The 25208-nt window shown below is 40.6% G+C and overlaps 1 protein-coding gene across 8 annotated transcripts in view; it reads left to right on the top strand.

Annotated features, from left to right (window-relative positions):
* FRMD4B (FERM domain containing 4B) overlaps window positions 1–25208 on the top strand; it is a 323328-nt gene that overhangs the window by 232623 nt on the left and 65497 nt on the right. For 7 of the 8 annotated variants that reach the window (XM_049640864.1, XM_049640865.1, XM_049640868.1 and 4 more), the window contains 2 exons: window positions 18358–18414; window positions 19205–19227. In XM_049640864.1, the coding sequence (XP_049496821.1) occupies window positions 18358–18414; window positions 19205–19227 (80 nt within the window). Of the gene's footprint in view, window positions 1–17374; window positions 18237–18357; window positions 18415–19204; window positions 19228–25208 lie in introns of those variants that run through there. The other variant, XM_049640871.1, reaches the window with a different exon arrangement.

Genomic DNA, 25208 nt, shown 5'->3' with positions numbered 1-25208 from the left:
TCAACTTTAGGAATTATTGAAATATGAAAAGATAAATATGAAAAGATCTTAGATAATTGTTTCTAATAGTAGGAAACTGGAAACTGCCTAAATACACTTTAACGGGGGATTAATTAAGTAAAGGCCAAATCATTCATGTGATTGGGTATTGTGTAGTCATCAAAGAGTAGATTAGTCCTGCTCTATTGATATGGAAATGTGTGGAAACTACACTGACACATTTAAAAAGAATCAAGTTATTGGGGTGGCTGGGTGGCTCAATCAGTTAAGTATCTGACTTCGGCTCAGGTCGTGATCTCACGGTTCGTGAGTTCAAGCCCCGTGTCGGGCTCAGTGCTGACAGCTCGGAGCCTGGAGCCTGGTTCGGATTCTGTGACTCCCCCTCTCTGTCTCTCCCCTGCTCACACTCTGTCTGTCTGTCTCTCTCAAAAATAAATAAAACATTAAAAAAAAATTTTTAAAGAAGTTACAGAACTATAAATATAGTGTGATTGTAGTTAACTTTATTATTTACTTTTATGTATATTAAATGTACCGATAAGAAAAAATAGAAAAAAGTATGGCATAGCCTAAATTTCTATTATATCTGAGAGAGAGATTATGGAACTTTTGCCTCCTAAGCAATGCTTTTATAATTTTCTTTAACAAGAAGGTTGGGGGCACCTGGGTAGCTCAGTCACTTGAGCATCCGACTTCGGCTCAGGTCACGATCTCACAGTTTATGAGTTCGAGCCCCACGTTAGGCTTGCTGCTGTCAGCACAGAGCCCACTTGGGATCCTCTGTCCCACTGTCTCTGCCCCTCTCCCACTTGTGCTCTCAAAAATAAGTAAACATTACCAAAAAAAAACAAAAAAAAAACAAAAAAAAACAAGAAGCTTGAATGAGTTTAAATCATAAAAATAAAGACAAAAACAATCAGTGTGTTCACTGAACTTTACCTCTTTAAAGCTGTGTGAAGAGAATAAAGATTTTTTCTCATCACTTTCCTTCTGTTAGAAAAACGCTCCATCACCTTTCTCGCCGGGCAAAGCTAATGGAAGTTGAAAATTCCTAATTGCTTTATCTGGGAAAGCAAAAGGTCTTCTCTTAAAGACAACTGGCAGAATGGGTTTGTTTTTTGTTTTTTGTTTTTTTTTTCCACTTGTAAAAATCACACTTGTCAATTGTAGAAAATTTAGAAAATGAAGAAAAATGCAAAAAAAAAAAAAGGTGTTGATTCATAATCCCAAGACTAGGGCATTAATTGTATTATTTTGACATCTTTCTTTTGAGCATGTCTTTTTCTTGGTTGAGATCAGTTGCTGACTACATTTTACATATTGTTCGACTTTAAACTTTTTATGTATGTTTAGGCTTTAGCTGTACCTGGTCCACTTTTCTTCCTCTATTCTATAGGTTCTTATGTTTGGGGACTCTGTGCAGTATGGGGAAGGAGTGCAGAGATGCATGGCAGTGACAGAGTTCTATTTCATTAAATATAAATTCATACATTGAGGATGGGACCAAGTTTTCTTTATGTCAGAATCCCTAGGACGTACATCGTGGGTAAAAGTTTGTTAAATGGCTGAAAAAGTGAATGAGTGAATGATTAAAGAATGGACAAAGGGGTAGCAGGGTTGAGGCGTTTTAGAAAGTAAAATCAACAAGACTGAGTGCCTCCCGAGTCTTAGCTGGCCCCTGCTGCCTACAGAGGCATGTGGCGCAATGACTCTGCAACCGGGCAGAGTTTCGTCTCAACAACAGTCTCGGCTCAACAACATAGCCTTGGCTCTTACCTGGGCATGGCGCCTCCACTTTTAAGCCTCTGTTTTATCAACTGGTAAAGTGAGGGCAGTAATCGTTCCTGCCTCAATGCATGAGTTAATATGTGCAAAATGTATCGAACAGTGTCTGGCACAGTGTGTTACGATTAATATTTTTGCTATTATTAATAATCTATTATTATTACTACTATCAGCGCCTTACGTGAGGACGCGCAAAGCCTGGCTTATATTACTGGAGCCTCACTCACCCTGTGGTCAAACTGTAAGAACACCTCATTCCCTGACTCTCCCAGCCTTTCTCAAACTTCTGTGCCTTTTTTTATAGACTTCACCTGCTGACTGCCTTTCTCCTCCCTTCATTTCCTGCTGGCTAATTCCCACTCATCCTTCAGAAATCAGCTCCAGTCCCTGCCCCTTAAGCAAGTCTTTCCTCCCCTTGTGGACCTCCACCAGCGGGTCCTACAGAGGCCAGTTCTTCCAGCCTCCAAAATATCCTTGAAAGACTTCTCCTAACTCTCCTTCCATTGTGTTGAATTGTTTGTCCCTGTGTCTGCCACCAACAACCAAACTACGTTCTCGGGACCGGGGCAGCCCCTACTCATGTTTATGGCCCACCCATTGGCACAGAGCCCGGCCTGTACCAGAGGGCCCCCCCCTCAGAAAATACTGGCGAAGTATGTAAATGGAGTTTACACTAGCAACTCAATGGGTCAGTTTTTCAAAGTGGGCTTGTGAAAAGATCCAGTTAAATTGAAAATCAGTTCTGAGTAACACCCATAAAATTAGACTTTTTCAGCTTTCAATCTTATTTTGTTTTCACTACTTAAGATGTCGCAGCTCCCTAATTCAATTTTCCAGAGTTGATATTGTACTTGTAACCTTGAAATTTAATATACTGGACTTATTGGAATACAATTTGGGCATAATGTGATCAGATTTTTAAAGCACAGGGGTCTCCCCATGTGCACTGTAACTTTTGTTGCTCTATTCACTATAAATATCTTTTGGAAACATTTAGGAGAATCACTGTAAAATCAGCTACAAGGATAGGTGAACACACTGCTCTGCTCTTCTATTCAAACATCTTCTCTTGCAATTCCAAAGAGATAAGTCACCAACTTTTGATGGCCTCTGGGAATCTTTGAGAATATAGGCAGAGGGAATCCACTTAATCCTAAAACTTCACATTATCCGAGTCTTCTAGCATTTTCTCCCACCTACCCATTCAACAATACTACCTTGGATATCACTGACTTTTCTTCTTCCTTCTTACTGGAGCCACCATTACCATAGAGGCAACAAAAAAAGCAGGGATGGAAGAAACATGGAGAAATGAATCTTCCCCAAAGTTAATAAATGATCTTCTGAATAATCAAAACGTGACTGTTTTTTGAGAAACATTCTCCTACAACCTAGAAAGGCATTTTGATAATTCAGTACTGTTCCAGCTGCCTGTTCATGGCAAAGAGACTTTTTTTAAGTACACATTCGTGAAAAGCCAGTTACTATCCCTATTTATAACAGAGAGGAATTGTCTCAGTTCCATTTAACGTAACAGAACATGAAGCATATTCCTCTGTAACCAATCCATTACTTCAGCACCCCATTCATGGTTCTTGTCCCAGAATTATTGCGTGTAGTTCAACAAACAACAATTTGAGTAGTCACCAACAACTAAAACATATTCAGTATATCTGCTAACCTGGCGTCTTTAGCATTTGGGATTTGAGTGAAGGGGTGTGTGTGTGTGTGTGTGTGTGTGTGTGCGCGCGCGCGCGCGCTCGTGCACGCACATGTGTTTTAATCCTCAAGCTCTTTTCAAGATGCTGAAATAATTTAAAGGATCAGTAACAGAAATTGAATTTTGCAGGCTTTAAGATCTGTCTACACATAGGGAGCGTGCCTTCTCATAATAACCAGCCATCAGTATTTACCAAGTGAAGTCACTAAACATCAGAGTTGGTTTGAAGACTAGCCAGTCTATGAGGAACAAAGAAATCTAATATCCTATTTTAAAGGGCTATTGCGAGTTTTATGATAAATATTTCACCTTTGTCTGTTTCATGTGGTTTTTCCCTCTGTTTTCCTAACATTGAAATTATGTGCATCTTAAGCCATGAGCATTTGGATATATGCTACCTTGTGCATTGGTGAGAATCAAAGTTTCCATAATAATAGCTTATAACGCATGGCAATTTTAATCCTCAGGGACTTTCCATATGTGCTCTATCATTTGCCTTTATCACCTTCCTGAGATGGTAGAGGGGAAGGTATTTGGTCCTCAGATGAAAAAACTGAGGCCCACAGAGGTAAAAGAACCTCGTCACTGAGTAAATAACAAGGAAAATGCCCTCCAGGTAGCACTAGCCAGAGTAAATTTACAAAGTGAATTCTTTGTTCACAGATAGGATATATCACCAGCACAGGTAGGCACTCAAATATTTGTTGAATACATTGAGAAGAGCTACTAAAAATGCAATTGAAAGGCCTGTATTTCATAGTGGTGCCATTTAGCATGAATTATCTTAAAACATTTAAACTCAGTATTCAGACTTTTGGTAAAACGGTATCTCAGAAATCGGATATAAGAAGAGCATTACAGCTAAATTTGACTCAAAAATCATAAAAATAGTATGAGAAATGTTTGGTCAGGGGAAAGAGGTGATAGATGGTCCGTTCGGCTGAAAATGCAATGTGTTAAAATGTAGGAATGAATGAAAAGACTCTGTAAGAAGTTTTCTCGATTTATTCTAGAAATCAAATTTCTTCATGTTTCCTGCTTTTGAAAACGCTTAGGTTGACATTCTTGAAGACACACATCTTGGATTTCAAAAGGAATATGGCAAAGAAACTTCTCAAAACAAATGTATCCACACCAGATCTCTCGCTGTCTCTGTCCATCTGTTTACCTCTCTGTCATCTTTTTTTAACCCATACTAGAGCCAGATGTATTTTGCCCCCTTGAAGTGTTACACATGCTTAGGAGGCTTTAGGAGGAGGTTTGAAGGGCTATCTTTATATTTTTCAGATAGAAGAAATTGAACAGAAGACTCCCATTTCATAATTAAGTAGGCCTAATACTGGTGTGTTACAATATGGATTCATTAGGAGATAGACTAAGATATCCATTTCAGGTAAAGCTCTTGAACTGGCCACAAATAGTTACACGTGTAATGTGTACTGTAAGAGTGCCATTTACTTCTCAGCTAAAGTCAGTATTTCAAGGGTGTTAGACACCAACCAAGATGGTTCACTCCTTAGAGAGACTGTCTGAAGTTTGGCGCAATGCACGACATGGGGCAGTGGGGGGAATGAGAAGAGAGGGTCCCAACTGCCTGGCTTTGAGTCCTGGCTCCTCCATTCACAGGTTGGGTGGCCTTGAGCAACAGTCTCTGCTGTCTTCCTCAGCTTCAGTCTCCCCACATTACCTCATCTTAGGGTTGTCATGACGATCCAGTGAATTAATACTTGTCAGCCTCTGGGAACAGATAATTAGGACTCCACTGTTTCTTGTTTTTGTTGTTGTGTTTGACAGTATTATTCCAAAATTCTGTTACAAGATGTTCTCATTTATAAGAAGTGGTTGAGCATAAAAAAACTCACAATTATGGCATAGAAGGAGAACGCTGGTGAAAATATTTTAAATGTGGCATGATCTGTTGGGAAAAAATAATAAATAATAACTAACCTAATCGGATAGATGTACAACAGTCCTGAAAATAAAAGTATCATCGTACATTTACTCATGCCAAAAAAAAAAAAAAATCTAGATAGGGTACTAACTTTAGCATAAAGTTATTTATTTTACTAACAGTCTTCTTTATTAAAAGGCTTAATTTTAACATCACGACCACAACTTTTTCCTGATTCGTCCTTCCTTCTCTATCATCCTTGATTACCTTGTAAGCATCTTGCACCTTTTTTTTCTAAATATGACTAGTTTTTCATCTGAATACCCTACTGCTACAGATACAAACTGTAATCAAAAATTGGTGCCAGGGTGCATTTAAGCAATTAGAATGCTGTAATTAAAGTCTGCTGTGTATGTAATCTTATAATGCACAAGAGTAAGTACAGAAGTAGAGAGCTTGGTTCTGAGGGTTTACTTAATGACAGTTATTCATCTGTTCTGCAATTGTCTCTCCTCATATTTATCAGATGTGGGTGCCTCAGAACCTCCATACTCATTAGCAGAGCCTGACCTATTTAGGCTCCCTGCCTTTCTTGCGTCTCGTAACAATTTGATGGTAGATCACCACACCTAATTTTCAGGGCAGTCTCATAAACATTCACTCCCTTGCTTTGAGACTGTGTTGGTGTAAGTGTTTATACAAAGGGATCAGGTACTGCAGAATGGTGGAGCCAGTCTGTCATACTTAAGATGTGACTGACTCGTTCTTCCTGGGCTTAAAAAGAATAAAGAAATCGAGTTTCAGGATCTCAGAATGGTGGGGGGAGGGGAGGGGAATAAAAATGAGAATTGAGAGGAGGAAGAATCATACCTCTGATGATATTTTTTGCAGCATTAACTGGTAGAGCACTGTCATTGAAAGGTGTAGGGCTTTTTTTTTTTTTTTTGAGTATAGATTAATTCATTTAAAATATTTTTGAATGCCCACTGTGGTAGGGACTGTACAGGTGCTGGGTGTACAACTAAGCAAACAGATCTCTGCCTCTGGAGAGTGTGCGGTTTTGTATGATTAATAGCCATATTTCACAAATTGTGTATATCTAATATCCAGTTCCCATTCAATTTTGTCTCATTGTCTCGGTAATGTTCTTTGCATCTTTTGGGTTTTTTTCCCATTCTGATCCAGGATCACACATTGCATTTAGTGGTCATGAGTCTGTAGTCTCTGTAATTGGGAACATATGGCCAGTCTTTCTCTGGCTTTTCTCAAACCAGTACTTTTGAAGGGTATAGTCCAGTTGCCTGGTAGAATGTGATATATGGATTCCATTTGTGATATATGGATTCTTCTAATTTGCTGGTTGTAAACCTGTATCATGTTGGACGTGTCTCACAGCCATCTAGGAACATGGTGAAAATACAGAGACCCACACCCTGTCCTATTTCATCCTATCTCACTTTAGTGAGCCTGAGCCTCTTTTATTCTTTGTTAGCTCTCCAGGCAATTCTGCTACCCACCAACAGTTGAGAGCCACTACTGTAACATAATTTCCCTGTGGCAGGAATACCAAGTAGGTGACATGTGTTCTCAGTGCATCTCACTAGGAGGCTCGCAATGTCAGTATACTTTGTTTTTGAGTAAGGTAGTATATGCCAGTTGTCTCTTCCCCTTGGTGATTTGTCTGGAGTTGACACTTGACCGCTGTTTAAGCATCCTATTTCCCAATAGTATTTGAACCAATGGACTTGGCCTCCAGTGGTGGTCTTGCCTAAGTCAGTTCATGCTGTGGTGATTGTAAATGGTGATTCTCCAATTCTTTCAATTCGTCTGCAAAGAATAATTTTTCTTCTCCTGTCTCCAGCTGTTAATAATACAAGTATGGGTTCCTTTTTATTCAATGTATTATCTATTCTGCCATTCATTTTCATGATCAGAATGTTCCTATTGCTATAACCTTGGCGTTAGCCATTTTTCCTTTCTGTGGAGAAATGGTATTTAGAAATTAAGATCTGGCCGGGGCACCTGGGTGGCTCAGTTGGTTAAGCATCTGACTTCAGCTCAGGTCATGACCTCATGGTTCGTGAGTTCAAGCCCCACCTGGGGCTCTCTGCCGTCATCTCAGAGCCTGCTTCAGATCCTCTGTCCCCTGTCTCTCTGCTCCTCCCCTGCTCGCATGTGTTCTCTCTCTCTCAAAAATAAATAAACTTAAAAAAAAAAAAAAGAAATCAAAGCCTGGTTTCTATTTAAACTAGTTGGAACTTCACCCCAAGGAAAAAAAATGTGCTACCTGTATACCTAAAAATGAAATGTATTGCATGAACCATACCTGGGTTGATCCTTGAGAAAGTGTGGTCTGCCTAGTTTCCCTTCTTTCTCATTTCTGTATCTGTCTATTCCTTTGATTATCCTCCCACAAATGAACACTAATTCACATGCTGCAAAACTTTCTCTTTGCTCCTATCTACATTATGATCAAGTTTCTGAGAAGCGGTATGCCCAGATACTTTGATCATAACGCTTACATCTTTGAAACTGTGTTATACACCCACGAAAACACCTGTACTTGTTTGCTTTCTTTGTAATGCTTTTTTCCCTTATCCAAAACATTTTTCAAATTATTTAAAAAATTTTTTACTTACTTATTTTGAGAGCGAGAGCATAAGCAGGGAAGGGGCAAAGAGAGGGAGACAGAATCCCAAGCAGGCTCCACACCCCTAGCATGGAGCCCGATGCAGGACTCAAACCCATGAACTGTGAGATCATGGCCTGGGCTGAAATGAAGAGTCAGATGCTCAACCAAATGAGCCACCCAGGTGCCCCCTTCCAAAGCATTTTTATATCTTGTTTTTCTTTTTGTCCTCTAACTCCATGAAACATGTAAGACAGATATTACTATTTTCCTTTTACATTTCTAGAAAGTGAAGCCAGAAGAGCAAAAGGCTTCTTAACATCTAACACCAAGTGTGTTTGGCGTTTTAAGTTTGCATATCTAGTCCCTGACACCTAGTACTTAGTTTACCTTTCCCATAGCTGGTAAAGCCTGGGCTATGTTCTCATGGTTCTGAAACTCATTCTGAGTTGAAAATTAAGTCAAATCAACTATATAGTGGATCAAGAAACACAAGAAGCTTTACCTTTAAAATGAATTTTTTTAATGTTTATTTAGTTTTGAGAGAGAGAGACAGAGACAGAGAGTGAGCAGAGGAGGGGCAGAGAGAGGGAGACACAGAATCCGAAGCAGGCTCCAGGCTCTGAGCTGTGACCACAGAGCCTGACATGGGGCTCGAACCCACAAACTGTGAGATCGTGACCTTAGCCAAAGTTGGATCCTTAACCCTTTGAGCCACCCAGGTGCCCTGAAGCATTCCCTTTTAAAGAAAGGAAAGGTAAAGGGGTGCCTGGGTAGCTCAGTCGGTTGAGCGGCCGACTTCGGCTCAGGTCATGATCTCACAGTCCGGTCCGTGAGTTGGAGCCCTGCATCTGGCTCTGTGCTGACAGCTCAGAGCCTGGAGCCTGTTTCAGATTCTGTGTCTCCCTCTCTCTCTGACCCTCCCCCGTTCATGCTCTGTCTCTCTCTGTCTCAAAAGTAAATAAACGTTAAGAAAAAAATTTTTTTAAATGTATTAAAAAAAGGAAAGGTAAAGATACTCCCATCAACTTTTTACTTTACTACTCTTTTAGTTGATATTCTACAAATATTATGGAGCACCTGTTCTGTGCCAGGTAGTATTCTAGGTCCTGGAGATAAAGCTAGGACCAGATAGATAAAAACCCATGCCCTTAAGGATCTAAGATATGAGGCAGGGATAATAGTGGGTGGGAAGAAAAACCATCAAGAAAATAGATAAGGTGTGTAATGCATTAGAAACGTGCAAGTGGGATAACCAAATACAGTTGTTCAAGGTGCTCACTGCTCAACTCTGTGCCCGAAGTTGCCATGAGATCATGGATCTAAGCAACTGAAGATGGAACTGCCACTAGGTAAGATGAGAAAGGCTTCTGGGAAGATCAGGAGTTCTGTTGGTTTCTCAGCTGTATATAGAAGTGTAATATATGTACAGAAAAGCGCGTGTAAGTGCAGCTCAACAGACTTTCAAAATTGAACACATCTGTGCAACTAGCATCAATATCAAGTAAACAGAATATCACCACCAACTGAGAAGGCCCTCACATGTTCTCTTCCAGTCATTAATGCCTCCACTCCCATGACTTTTAATAGCATTTATTTGTTTTGGCTGACTTTATATTTTATATAACTGGAGTCATTCAAGGTGCTCTTTAATGTTTGGCCTAATTTGCTCAAATTAGGTTTGTGAGATTCATCCATATTGTAGTTTAGGCTAGCTTCACCCTCGCTGGGGAATAGTAGTCCATAGTATGAATATACCATAGTTCATTTGCTCCTTGAAGAGCATTTGAGTAGCCTGCAGTATTTAGTTATTACAAATAGCACTGCCATGAAGGTCCCAGTGCCTGTGGCTTAGTGGATTTATGTCAATATGTCTGTTAGATGTATACCGAGGAGCAGAATTCCTGACCCATAGTGTATATTTGTGTTAAGATTTGGTAGACCTTGGGGCTCCTGGGTGGCTCCGTCGGTTAAGCATCCAACTGTTGATTTCTGCTCAGGGCATGATCTCACGGTTCTTGAGTTCAAGCCCCATAGACTCTATGCTGACAGTGCAAAGCCTGCTTGGGATTCTCTCTCTCTCTCTCTCTCTCTCTCTCTCTCTCTCTGTCTCTCTCTCTGCCCCTCCCTTCCTCACTTGCTCTCTCTCTTCCAATATAAATAAATAAGCATAAAGAAAAAAAAAAAACAGAGGCACCTGTGTGGCTCAGTTGGTTAAGTGTCTGACTTTGGCTCACGTCATTATCTCACGGTTCATGGGTTCATGCCCTGCATGGGGCTCTGTGCTGACAGCTCAGAGCCTGGAGCCTGCTTCAGATTCTGTGTCTCCCTCTCTCTCTGCCCCTTCCCTGCTAATGCTCTGTCTCTCTCTCTCAAAAATGAGTAAACATTTTAAAAAATTAAAAAAAAAAGATTTGGTAGACCTTGCCAAAATGTTCGCCCCAGAACTAACTTATAATCTACCAACAGTGTATGAGAAGGTGTGTTAAACAGAATGTCTACTTCATGCAGTGAAATCAGAGGTACCAAGTACATTGCAAAGAAGTGTACCAAAATAGTATTTGAAAACAATTTCACTGCGTGCCTACAAAATGAAAATAAATAAGCTAAAACTTGTTGGCATTAGAGGCTTTGGTGAAGAAATTTAATGGTACTCAAATACGCTAAAAATAATAATCCTATGGAATGATAATCAGGTAAATAATATAATGAAGAAAATGGCCCATTTATAAAGGAAAATATAAAATCCTGAGTAGTGGGGCAGCTGGATGGCTCAGCTGGGAAAGCATGCAACTCTCGGTCTCAGGTTTTGACTTCAAGCCCCACACTGGGGATGGAGCCTACTTAAAATAATAAATGAAAATAGAAATCTTTTTAAAATAATTTTAAAGACACTGAGTATTAACCCTAACACTGAATGTGTATGATCTTTATGGTGTATCATAAAACTTTATGGTTACTATATAACCATTTCAATGACATATATGGTTCCAAAGAGGAAGGAAAATTATTATATATTTTTTTAAATTCATAAACATTCATTTAAAAAAATGTTTCAAATAAGTGAAAGAGAATGTCAAAGATTATTATGGAAAATTAAAACCCTTAGATATTGAGATATGTAATAATGGAACACCAATTAAATGTTACAGAACTACACAAAAATTGAACAGTGTCCCAGAACAAAGTAGATTCCTATCGATATAATAATATTTAACAATGTAATAAGCAACATGGTGCATAATGCAGAGAGAAAAACACTGAGAGAATCTTTTTGGCTAGGCTTTATGAAAATGCTTTGTATTTGTCCTTCATAAAATGATCTCAACAACCCAATACATTCAATATTATCATCCCCCATTTTGTAGATGAGGAACTGAGTTTCAGAGAAGTAACTTGCTCAGGACCCCAAAGATTCTTTCAGTGAGGGTGATAGCCCCCACTCCAGTCTGACTTCGTGGGCCTGGAGAATAGATCGAAGAATACAATTTGTACCCAGTAGCTGAAACAAAGGGTTAACACTGGTAGCTCAAACAAAACACGAGTTCTCAAATAGGTAAGTGAACAAAGGGTCATTTCACACATGAGCAATAGCAAATAATATGCAATTGCAAGAGAGATATTCAAGTTGATTAGTAATCAAAAAAAATTGCAAGTTTCAATGTTGCAGTATTGTTTTCTACTTTCCTAATTACCAAAAATAATTTTATTTATTTGGTGTGGCTTGTAAAACTACGTACATTTCCCTAAGCTGGAAACATTAGTAAGAATGTTTAATACTTTGATCTGGGTGACGGGTGCATGAGTGTATACACGTGTCAAAATTCATCAAGCTGTGCACTAAGATTTGTGCATGTTACTATATGTACCTCAATAAAAAAGAAAAAAAGCACATTACAGTATGTATGGCAGGTGATGAAATCAGAGTTGCCTGTGAGGAAATAAACGTAGAAATAATTAGATCCTGCCAAGGTTAAGGTTGGTATAAAACATTTAGCATGGGTGGTATAAAGCATTTAACCCACAAATTCGTAACTCAACTTCTCTTAAGAACCACAGCAAAGAGGAAGTTGTGACCACTTGCATAACTCACGGTGGTCTTTAAGGTAGAAACAGAGCAGCTGCCCAGCGGAGCACAGTCACTACTGCTCCTAAAAATCAGAAACTTCTCCCAGGGGTCCTGGTGAAGGACTGGTCTATGAGGTAATTAACAATGCCCTCAACAACACACCCAGAGTTATTAAAATACTGAGGTTCTGAGGGTTGCTTCTTCTCTTGTTCCTCAACAGAAGCCGGTGGAGTAATGCCAAAACACAGTTACAAAAAAAGCAGTTTTACCTTGGGACAAAACTTATGGTTCCATTTTGTAAGTTTCTAACGGTTCTTGGTTAGTCCAGAGACCTCTGAGAGAATCTAGATCAGTGGTTCCCAGCTGGGGACCTTTGCCACCCAGGGGACATATGGAAAATGTTTGGAGACATTTTTGGTTGTCACATCTTGGTGGGGGGGGGGTTGCTTCTGGAATCTAGCGGATAGAGGCCGGGGGCACTGCCTGATACCCTATGATGCACAGGATAGCCCCCACAAAAAAAACAATTAACTGAAAATGTCAGTTACGCCAAGGTTGCCAAGCTCTGGTCTCAAGGAACAAAATGGAAAATATACCAGAAACATTACTACTATGTATCATTGAGACCAGCTTCCAGACACGTTACTTCTCACAACTAGCTTGGACAAAAAAGGACAAAGTGTTTGGTTCATTTACGAGGGGAATATGGGTGCAGATGTGGTAGTTATGGCCTGGTCTCCTAGGGGCACAGTAATCCCAAAAGACAGGAACTAGCCCCGGGAAGTATGCCTTTATGGTTCAGCAAGAACTGCATTGTAAGATAGTAGGTAAGTGTTGAGTGTTGGTGTGCACACCGCCCCCCGCAAACAGGCTAATAGTATGAAACCAGTGAGTCCAGAGCTCTAGAATTCTCTGATCTGTCAGGTTCCTCCTCCATGTAGATGTGTCTACAGAAGGAATTAAGAGGTTTCCAGGGAGCTATATCCGTTCACTCATTTGTGCACTTCTCACATCTATCTATTCTTTACACTCTGTTTGCTGGCTTAGTAGTAAATCAGAATGAGAGCATCTGAGCACCCAAGTCACTGTGTTTGCCAACTTTTGAGTTTTAACCAGACTTTGAAGTCTGGCTTGGCTGAGCAGTGGATGCAGTTGACTACCCATGTCCAGAAGTCCCTTTCTCTCTATCTGTGGGCATTGATTCTCTCTGGTTCACATCTTCCCAACTTTGTCTTGAGACGCAGCAAGACCCTTGGCCCTAATTTGGAAAATCCCTGGTTGTGGCTTTGGACCAGCTTCTGTCACTTGTCCACAGAAAGATGATTGTGTTTGCATGTAAGCCAGTGGGGAAAGAAGCAGTTCTGAAAAGATTGTGATATTGGGACATCCTGCCCGGAAACAGAGATGGGTACCAGGCAGTCAAGACAAATAGATAGCCAGCACTCTGGGAAATTATGTCAATTTTTTACAAACTTATTTTAAAATCATTTCAAACTTACAGAAGAGCTGTAAGAATGGCACAAAAACGCAGTATGTCCATCAAACCAAATTCACCAGTTGTCAACATTTTGCTACGTTTGCTCTCTCTCCCCCTGCCCACGGATGTGTCCTTTTTTCTGAACCAGTTAAGAGTAAGTTACGCTCTTTATCCTTACATAATTCATTGTGTATTTCCTAAGATCAAAGCCACCCTTTATAGAACCCTGTTACAATGATCACATTTAGAACATTTAACAATTGAATCTGGACTGTTGCCTAATGTACCCTCCAACTTTCCCAGGGGTGCCCTTTGTAACAACTTTTCCTCTTGATATGGGATGACACATTTCATTTGGTTGTTATGACTGCCTCGTCTCCTTTCCTTCGAAACAGTTCTTCAGCCTTTCTTTGGCATTGATCCTATTTACATTTTTGAAGGCTATGGGCCAGATATTTTATAGGATGTCCCTCAATTTGAGTTTGTCTCACGCTTCCTCGTGATTAGATCTAGTGATGTATTTTCGGCTGCAGTACCACCCAGTGGTGTGCTAGCCAGCTAGTACCTGCTGTAAGAGCCGATTCTCACATCTCTTCCCAGCAGCGTGTCCTGTGATGTCATATCGGCAGTTTGGTAGCTACTTCAAGCTACTATCGGTAGCTTGAAATTGGCTGTGGTGGGGGTATTTGCACCATGGAAATCCACAAATGCTACAACTGAGGGATCGTTCCCCCCACCCCCATTTCTGGCTGTGAAACATTTACATTTACCAGTACAGACATGTATATAAGTGACGTTATGTCCTTCTCAATGCATATTATCAGGAGGCCGGTCTGTACAGTTATTGGTAATGTCTCATCACTTCATTAAGATTGTATCTGTCAGGTTTCTCCACTGAAAAGCTACCATTTTTCCCTCTTGTAATTAAATTTCCCCAATAGAGAGATGCTTCGTGATTATATAAATACCCTGTCCTGTTTCTCACCAAACTTTCACCCAGTAGTTTTTGTTTATTGAAAACTGTTACCTGAACAATCAGCAGTATGATGACTGCAAGTGCTAATTTTCCATTCCTCTCATTTCTCATATATTTATTTGTTGGTGTTCTTCAAGTTGCCTTTTTTAATAGACTTAACCCTAAAAATAGCTAGATAAATAATAATATACTTGGAAATAAGCTGGCTTCCCCCAACAGTTTGTCAAATAGTTCCAGATCCTAAGTATTTGTGAGCAAGTGATTCATGCCCATTGTTGTTGTGCAGAATAAGCTTCCATGAAGTATTACATCGATACAGATGAGTCTTCACAAGGAATTTTCCCATTCCTATTATGAGGCGTTTATGGTTAATGATAACTTACCACCCACCAGCAGTGGAGGTGGCATTTGGAGTCATTTTTCAGTCTTACCTGATTATAGTTTTTGCCAAAAGCCTACCTTTAGAAGATTCCTGGTGAGAGCTTTACGTTGGAGTCAGAAAGGTAACTAGTGGCCACAATGGACTCGAAAGAGCCTGGAGTCACCATCTGCTGTGGGGTTGGGTAGGACACTTCATGTCCCTGATTCTCAGTGCCATCATCTACAGAATAATAGCAGTCATATTTTCACTAAATGCTTTTTCAAGTTCTAAAACTTTCTTCTATTCTCTTCTCCTTGTGAATCAAAACGTATAGTTCTCATTTCATTAGCAAGATGTTTTGGTCAACTGAGCCAACAAGCCAAGGACAAAATAAAATGTCCAACATGGATCCTGAACCTAGTGACCTAGAGACTGGATCCGTAAGCCAGCTAAATTAGCCATGAGGGTAGAGCACCAAGACTTGATACTGTTTCGTATTACCCTTGTGCATTCAGCCACATCATCTGACTTACTTCTCTGCTCCTCTTTGTTTATCCCTGACAGTCATGGAAACCCACTGAAGGATCCCATTACCTATCTCTTTGAGGAGATCCCTCTCCGATGTTAGCTTGCCCAGTACCTATAAGGTTACCTCTGTTACCATGGTTATAAGTAAAAGAAATCTCCCATCCCCGGGCAGACGGCAATTTCTAAAGAGCATTTGCACTTTATGCGTGAAATTCTGGAGTTCTCTAGAAGTCTTAATTAAATTTCATCATATGAAATTGCTGAGAACCAGGCAGATAGTATTAGTTTTGCTTGGTCTGTTGCTTGGTGAGCTCCATGCACAAGTTAAGTAACCTTGGCAATCAGTATTAGAACTCAAAATATGTTGCTTTGTATTTCCAGAACAGTGGTTAAGAGGAAGGTGAGGTAGGGGCTGAGGTATATAAAAGAATGTAAGGCTTAGGGTTGCCTGGGTGGCTCAGTCGGTTAAGTGTCTGTCTTCAGCTCAGGTCATAATCTCACGGTTGGTGGGTTCGTGCCCCGAGTCAGCTCTGTGCTGACAGCTCAGAGCCTGGAGCTGCTTCGGATTCTGTGTCTCCCTGTCTCTCTGCCCCTCCCCCGCTCGCACTCTGTGTCTCTCTCTCAAAAGTAAATAAACACTTTAAAAAAATTTTTTAAAGATAAAAGAATGTAAGGCTTGGCCAAACCATGCATTCTCCTCTCTCCCAGGAACGAGATTTTGGTAGGCCCCACCCCTGCACCCCTCCGTCACCCTCCTCCACCAGAATTGTGTTGGGGCAACTCGTATGGGTGAATAAAAGTCCACAGGTGAGTTGCCTATGTGCCTCCCCACTCTTCTGGAGCTGCCTGAGCCTGGTACTTCTCATGCTTCAGCTCCTCATTTGATCATTTTTAATATTTAATGACCCTTCTAAGGTAGAGAATTCTTTGGCAGCATTCTTAAGAGTTTCTGTCTGAGGCCTTTTTATCTGCTGAACTTCCATTTACGAAATTGAAAAGTTAGTGTCTAAAATATTGTTTGGATGACTCACCTAAGGTTCTGAAGAGGCAGAGGCGGTCATGGGGGGCCAGAGGAGTTGGTCATGGTTTTCAATAAATTTTATTTAGCTTTTGTTATTTTAATGTCCGAAATCATCCAATTTTTTTCTCTTTTGTAAGATTTTAAGACAAACTGGACTGTAAATTCGGGCATGATTTCAAACTCAAAGATGGTTTTGAGCATTCCTCCCCCCTCCCCATTACCCCCCTCCCTTTGCATGAGTTTTTTCTTTTTTTTTCTTTGAACATAAGGAATTTCAGCTTTCTAGAATTTAATCTCGATCAACACTCATCTCACCTGTTGGATTAGCTGCTTCATCATCTTTCACCAGGTTAGAAAACCACTGTCTCTCTAGCCTGAAAGACAGAGGGCAATTGATGCTTACAACCAGCCTGCCTTTTCTTTGATTTTGTAATCTGTTTCTAGAGATTATAAGCGAGCTTTGAATTCCAAGGCTCTGGACCTGTCAGGTTTTAAAGGAAAAACTTTGAAGCAAATCCATTTCCTCAGGTTTCAGAAGGGAAACTTAGATGTTACAGGATGAAAATAATTTGTTTTCATTTTGTAATATAAGGGAAACACAGATAATTATCACAGCTGATATTGTAATGCCCTAGGTTTTTTGTTTCTTTATTTTATGGCTTTTAGGAGAATGATTATTATTTGTTTTTGGTTTTTTTCCTTTTTTTTTTTTTTTTTGAGAACCCCAATCAAATCACTTGGAAACATGAGAGAAAAGCGTAATCCTTTCCAAAATCCTCAGTGAGCTAACTGCTCTGTAAGCCTACCTAGTGTGTGTTTACTTTAAAGCTACTTTTACTCACCATTAATGCTGTTGGTTTAACTACAAAAACTCTGCAGCCCAAATTCAACGGGTAGAAGGGAGAAATAATGAGTTCGGGTTCATTTCTAGGCTCATGAGTTCTATGATCTCAAACAATATGCACTTTCAAGTACTAATTATGTAAGACTTAAGGTTATATGGAATGGTTTTAGTGTGTGTGAATGCCCACAAGCTAGCATATCACAAATTTTTAAAAAATAAAGATCCTTCTATACCACTCATTGACTCGTTGTTGCAATATATTACATGAGGCAATAATGGTGTTAATGTATATGGTCACATATTATCTAGAGGCAATATTCCCTCCACACACACTTAGGCATCTCTATCAGGCTACTGAAAAAGCATTCCTGTTTTCCAAAGTCCAGAATTCCTATATTTTTGGAGGGGGGGGTTGGATCTTAAAGGATGAAAAAATAAAATAATGGGTAAAATAATAAATTAGAGTCATCAAACTTCAATATAAAGGAACAGAATTTTAGTCTTCTCTAAGTATTTGCTGTAATCAATTCTTAAGGCTTTACATTTTATCTCTAAGTGTTTGCGTGTTAATTCAATAATGTGTCATTGATGCAGTAGTGAATTTATATTTTTAGTAATAGTTGCATTGTGGGTATACCAAAATAACCATGCAGTGACACAGAGGGGGGAAAAAAAGATCTCAGGAAAACACCAAATGAATCTAAGAAAATCTTCAGAGCTTAACAATGAACTTGTAAGGATAAAAATAATTCGCTGGGAAGTTGTCTGAATTTTCAGCCTCAGAGTCATTTGTATTTCTTCCAGAATACTGCTCTCTGAAACAGAGGCGCGCGCGTGCGCACACACACACACACACACACACACACACACTTTATGGCTTCCCCTGACCGCTGGATGCATCCCTCCATGCCCCCCTCTCCCTTTGCCTTGCAATGGTATGATCTGCGTTTGATTGTAAACTGGAGGTGCCAAGCTGTGACAGCTTCCCCAACTCAACAGCCATTTGCTACAACCTAGGGCAGCCTTGTTCAGCGATGCTTTTCTTTTCCCCAACAGGGGCAAATCGAAGCGGACAGCGAAACCATCTTCAAGTTAGCCGCACTTGTGTTACAGGTAAGAATCAGCACACTGCCTCTTGCCCGCGCCTTTTTGTTTGCTGGTTTTTTGTGAACCGCTTGCAACTCTGAAACTTTCGCATGGGCCAGTTGGCTGATAGATGTTTAAGCCAGCTGGTTGTTTGCCAATGAAAAACGTGAGCCACCGTTTTCTGTTTGAGCGTCACTTGCGCAGGCTATAGTGTGATGTCGCAAAGGAAAATGAAATTTAGACTGTTCTGAGGGAAAAGAATTAAGACTGTACTTCAGGAAAAGAGCTCTGGGTTACTTGGATTTGGGAAGCAGCAATTGTTACAACAGCTGTAATTTTCATTTAAATTGAGTAACTTTCGCCTGCATTTTCTGGAGGCAGAGTGAAAGAGCCCCTTAATTCTTAAAGGCACTAAGTAGCTGAGAAATCCAACGTGTTCCATGCTTGTTTAAAAAGAGAAAACAAATAGCATGTGTTGATTTACCTACACCCTGGTTTAAAAAGTCTGCGTCCAGACTAAAAAGTGTGCTGCTCGGATAAACAAGCATGTATCACATGATCTTAGAAACCTAAAAGAAGACCTAGTCATCTGTGCTTTTTCAGATATATCTGTCTCTTCTGTTAAGAATAAGAAATATTTCATGGATACTAATGTTTTCTCACCAGTGCCACATTCTCCGTGGCCACAGAGAAAGCTTCCTCGATTCCTCCAAACAAAATTCAGGCACTCAAAGTGGGAAACGAGACCCAGAGTGAAATTCATTCGCTTAATCCACGTACATACATATTGATCGTCTATCATTGTGTTTTATTTCAGGAAGCCAAAGGGGATTATACCAGGTAATGTTTCCTTTTCTGATATTACTGTGCAAAATAACCCTAGCTGAACCGTAGCTGAATGCTGTTGCTTTAAATAACAATGGATGCAAACTCAAAAGAAAGTCGATCTCAGAGCGGGAGACTGAGATCTCTTCCCTCTTCAAATAGGGACCTATTCTTTCTGTGAATGAATCCAGCAATGAAGCTTTCTTACCATTTTTCAAGCCAGAGTGACAGTGAATTGTAAACAGAAGCCCTCCAAAGTTCTAGTTTCTGTTATCTGTTAGCAAGATGAAGAAATCCGCAAAAAGCTTTGGTAGGCTGTGCTTTATTAAACTTATAATAATCCTGTGTTGGACAAAAAAAAAAAAAAAAAAAAAAAATCCTGTGTTGGAAGAGTTATAACACATGCACAAAAAGATAAACTCTATCAGCTGCTTAGTTAAGGGATTAATAGGGGCTTTCTTTTTGCAGCTGCCCTGAAGGGGCCTCACCCTTCATACACTTGACCTAACAGTTGTATTGTCGCCACGGGGACACTTACTGGTTCTAACTGCCTAGCTGGCCACCTCATCAGAGTATTTGTATTTGAATTCATGCTCTACCTGCTCCTTTCTGTCCTTTTCACACAGTAGCTGTAGTTGGAGAAGCAGAAACGGTTAAAGGCGAAAGCAGGGCCTCCAATTAGGAACAGACCACAGGCCAATGACCCATCGAAAGCCTCACCTCTTCCACGTTAATGTTCCACTCCTGGTAAACTTTACCCGTAGATTATTTACAGATCACCTAGTACTCGTTCCCAGCCAAGGCTTTGAATAGTATGCTCCTTAAGGGACTGCTTACGGAACAATGCCTTCCAAGCTTGAAAACCTCCAGTCACGGAGTACTCCTTCACCTCAGAACCTCCAAGTCTGCCTGTTCAGTTTGGGAAAATGACTGAGGAGTCCACTTAACAGGCCATGATCCGTTCACCACATTCGTTAACTTTGTTTTGCACCGTGTTACTTTTTTCTTTTTTTAATTTGTGTTCAAGTTAGGAAAAACGCTTTGAAAAAAAACAGGAAGACCTATAAATGCCAATTTTGTTTTTAATTAAAAGGAAATGTTGGGATACGAGGAGGATAAATTAGTTTCTAGATCCTTGACATGATGCTGCTGGGTTCTCCGCGCTTGGCTTTCTTGGAGAAGCCCTATTCCCTAGGAGGATCAGACATGTGAGGAATGTCAGTCATCATGTTAGGGGGTGAGTCTGAAGTTGATTGATAAATGAGGGCTTTAGGGCCAGAAGCTCACTCTGCAGTCTGTGAACTGCTAACCCTTCCTTCCCCATTTTCTGCCTGCCTGGCATGTGATGGACACTCTCTGAGCCTCATTTCCTCATCAGGAAGATGCTACCTGCCCCCTAGATTAGCAGCTGTAGATTGGGAGATCAAATGTATGTAAACATTGCCCGGGGCAGTTTCTGGCATGGAGTAAGCTCTCTGTACACTTTGGCTATTATTATCAATTATTCTAGTGTCATCATTGCCTTCCTCATTATCATCATCCTGTCCTGTCTCTTGGCAACCTGGGAAGAGACTTTTGGGACCAAGGTGGTTTTGAACAAGCTGAATCGCGTATTAAGGGGAAGAACAGAAGAGACAGGCTGATGTCACAAACTTCCTTAGGGAAGATCTCTTGCCTAGGACTGAAAGTCCTCTGGTAGTAAGTCTAGACCTTTTAGCCCTAAGACTTCAAGGTTGGTGAGTTAGTTGCTCCAAGCCCGAACCAATCCTCCTTTTTAACTTTGCTCTGTGCCTGCTGGTTTCCTGAGTGATTACTAGGCTGATGAACTGGAGGACACTGTTCTGAACTTGTCTGACCCACACTGAGGAGTAGAAGGAATGGGAGACCGGCCACCAAGGAACTAGCAACATGACCCTAAGTGAGCTGCTTGTCCTTTCGGGGCCTCGGCTTCCTCATCTGTAAATTGGGATTAATGAAAGTAGTGACTTGGCAGGATGGTTTTTGAGGAGATGAATGGTGTGGAACAACTTTGGAAGTACAGATTGTTTTGCAAGCAAGCATTAGTGATTGCTGACCAGGGTAAAGGAAAGAATAAGGTACTGTGAGCTGTTGACATTGGGTTTATAATGAGGCAGAATTGTGATTCCTTGCTACCACCCACCCCCTCCCTGTGATGTGATTGTTCCTCCTCTGAGTGGAGAGAATATATTTTTCCTCCAAAGTTTTGTTATAATTTAAGACAATCAGGCAAAATTAAGTACCTCAAGGCAATGTTGTATATTGGTTAAAGCAAAGACATAGAATCAGACAGACTTACTCAGATGCCAACGTCTGCTACTTACTCCCTGTGTAACTTTGAGCAGGTTATTTAAAGTGCCCAGGCCTCAATTTCCTCATCTGCAAAATGGAACTTATATTAATAGTATACACCCTGTAGCATTGCTATGAGAATGAAATGAATTAATATTTGCAAAATGCTTCGAATAGTTCCTTCCGTCCCCCCTGTTGCTTCAAATATGAATTTTTTGGTATATAAATTATGCTGTGGTGAACATCTTGGTGTAGTTGGGAGGTGGTTATCTGTGATTATTTTCTTACGGGATATTTCTCAGGTCGAAACAGGCAGAGGGATGTTCCTTAAAAAGGCAGAGTACAATGTGCTAAAATGGAGTTTTCACATTCTTGATCACTAAATTAAAATTATACAAAGTTTATAGCTTTATCCAGTAACATCGACTGAATGCCTAAAATGCGTCAGCCCCAGTCTAGGCACTGAGGACACAATGACACATAGGTGCGGGCATCTCATTCCAGGGAACTTGGCCTTCTGTCAAGGGCTACCTCGAGGGCCATTCTGAATCCCGCATTTCTGTTGGTTCACATGTGGGTGGCTGTAGCTCTTGGCTTTTAGAACTAAACTGAGTTTACTCACTGAGGTTTGAAACTCCAAAAATGTCACTGAGTAAGTTCCAAGACCAGAGCGATGTGGCTTTCTCAATTTAAAAAGTGATTGAACACCTACTTCTTTTTTTAACTTTATTTATGTATTTTGAGACAGACAGAGAGAGAGGGAGGGAGAGGGAGAGAGAGAGAGAGAGAGAGAGAGAGAGAGAAAGAATCCCAAGCAGGCTCCACACTGTCAGCACAGAGCCCCACATGGGCCTGGATCCCGTGAACCGTGAGAACATGACCTGAGAGAAACCGAGAGTCAGACACTTAGCCAACTGAGCCACCCACGTGCCTGGAAACTCCTATTTAATGCTGCTCTGGCCCACCCACTCCTTGTGAATTATCTCCGGCTGTCTCAAATTCAGCATTTCCGAAGCTGAACCCACCAGGATCCCAGCCCCCCAAAGCAGCGCCTCTTCCCTGTCTCCCTATGTGTGACATCACCTTTCTCTCTTGAATCATCGCTGAGGATTTCCCCTTCTCCCTCCCACCTATTTCCTCCGGTCTGTCAGTCAACTCCTTTCTCTTCCTCTATCAGAGTGCTTGCTTTCTCAGCCCTCATTCCCCTCCGCTCAACCCGACTGGAGAGCTCTGTGTGTATAGTTTGAGTGCTTTCGATGACATTATTTTCAAAGTCCACGCGGGATTTTATTCAGTCCCCACCACAAATGTTATTGCCATTTAACAAATTAATAGATGGAAAATCAGGCCCAAGGGAACAATGTCCCAGAGCCAGTGATCTCCTGGGTCTTTTCTGATTCCATCACCCACAACCACCCACAACAGACCCTAGTTATCTTCCCCAGACATTAATGGGATCATCATTTTCACCTTCTAAGAATCTCTCGGGTTCCCATTGCAGAGACCCTCCAACACCCTAACCTGGCCTCGAGGCTCTACTTAGTCTATATGATGTACTTAAATTTCCTATACTCTGCTGTTCATATCTGTTCATGCCTCTCTTCTCCTTCCTCCACATACTCTGTACTATCGCCCCTGCGTGGCTTTGCTCAAACTCTTCTTCTGGAATGCCTTTAAAAAACAACAATCCTCCCCTTCTTATTTAGCTTCCTGCCATGCTTCCTTAAGAGTATTTTAAGTGAACATTATCATAACCAGTAGGAAACCTTGCTCCCTGAAAATTAATTAAAATAGTAGAGGGGAGGGTGGACTTTCATTCTCTTTAAATAGGTGACAGTCTGAATTCCCAAGTCAGCCTTTAAGCTGCAAAGATAACAAGCTGCTTGGGTAACAGAACACAGACAAACGCAGAGAATTCCTGAAAGCTGACAAGGCTCAAGGCTTTATCACTGAGCCAGCCACAAATGAGTTTATAAAAGCAAAGCCTTTTTTTCCCCCCTTTTTTCTTAAGATCCTGAAAGGTGGAAGTTACCGAATAACCATGTGATTAGGGCACTACTGCTTGTAAGAAAAAGTGAGTGACTACAATTTGCAATTCAGTGCTGGGTCAGAATGAGAGTACATTGTCACCCAGCTTCAAATGGGAAGGAATAATTCACAACTTACAGCTGTGCTCAAAAAAAAAAAAAAAAAAAAAAAAAAAAAAAAAAAAAAATGCAGCTATTTCCCATGGGAAAGGAGCTTTTGTGGAGTCCCTAAGAGTAGTTAATGAGGGAGGGGAGAAAAAATCAAAGACTTTAAAGTACTTTCCGGCCTCGGTCCTATATCTCTAGAGCACTTAAAAGCTCTAAAATTTTCTTCCGTTTCCAGAACCTGTAACATCAGTTACAATAATAAAAATAGCAGCTCCCGTGGGCTTGGTGCTGTGCCCAATGCTTACATCAATGGGGAGGCAGTCGTGAAAACAGGAGCTCTGGAATTTAACTGCTTGGGTTCAAATCCAGGCCCAGACCCTTGCTGTAGAACTGTGGCTAGCTAACCTCTCTGGAACCCGGTTTCTGGGTTCAGGGTCTCCGTAAATGTTACATGGCATTGTTATTGTTCCTAATATACATCACATCAACCCTGTGATGATAGGCAGCTGTTAGTATCCCCATTTTACAGATGGGAAAGCTGAGACTTGGAGCAAGCAAGTGGCTTACTGTCTAGGTCGCATAGCTAGAGAGTGACAGAATTAGGACTCCAGGGCTCCTGCTCTTTACCGCCATCAGGAGTCTCCCGTTTTGGATTCCAACACAAACTGTAAGAATCATTACCTTTCTTGCTGGCAGAATGAAGAAGACTGACTGGACAGAAATTGAACATTTCTGTCTTGTTTTGGGCAAGGGCTGTCCTGAATCAGCAAAAGGCTTTTGTGAAGAAAAACTGTCAAGAAGCAGCTTTTCTCTCTCCCTGTGAAATGACTGTCTTTTCAAGTTTGACCTAAAGATATAGACAAGTCCTTCTGAATATCAGTTCAGTGCTTTAATGCTTCATTTTTAATGATTTGTAAATACATCTAAGTGTTTGGTGGTTTTACATGTTTTACAAACATTAATTCATTAATCATCTTCACCCTGTGAACTTGGTATAATATTATCCCCATACTACAAACGAGATTAAGAAATTCTGTGCAGCATTATATTTATATTACCATATTATGGTTTCATGTTTCCCAATGACTTGGCCAGATGTTAAGAGTTATGATGAATAAACAAACAAGGTAACAACACGTAGGGAATCATGGACAAATGATTGGGAAATACCTGGTCAAGAGTTAAACAAAATTCAAGTTCTTTTTGGTAAGTTTCCAATCTGCTCATGTCTATAGCGAATCTCCTAGAAGAAAACATGTAAACAGTGTTTCCTACACTTGTTTGTCCCTGACGTATGAGCCTCTTGTTCAATGTTCTCTGGACCTCACCTTGTTAAGTGTGGGTTCATTTATTTGCTGAAAACTCAGTATTAAAATGCCTTTAAAAGATAAGCAATTTGGGGAAGTCTGTTCTTTGTACTTCCTGCCAGATTCATTACTACCCTAGATTTTAATTCCATTAACTCTTAGGCAGGATAAACATTCAGCAAGTTCTGAACTTGCTTTTTCCGAAGAGCTCTGAATTTGGAAAAAATCAGCCATCCCACACAAT

This window comes from Panthera uncia, chromosome A2 (genome assembly GCF_023721935.1).
Source record: "Panthera uncia isolate 11264 chromosome A2, Puncia_PCG_1.0, whole genome shotgun sequence".
NCBI classification, from domain to species: Eukaryota; Metazoa; Chordata; class Mammalia; order Carnivora; family Felidae; genus Panthera; species Panthera uncia.
This window is presented reverse-complemented; position numbering and strand designations above follow the sequence as displayed.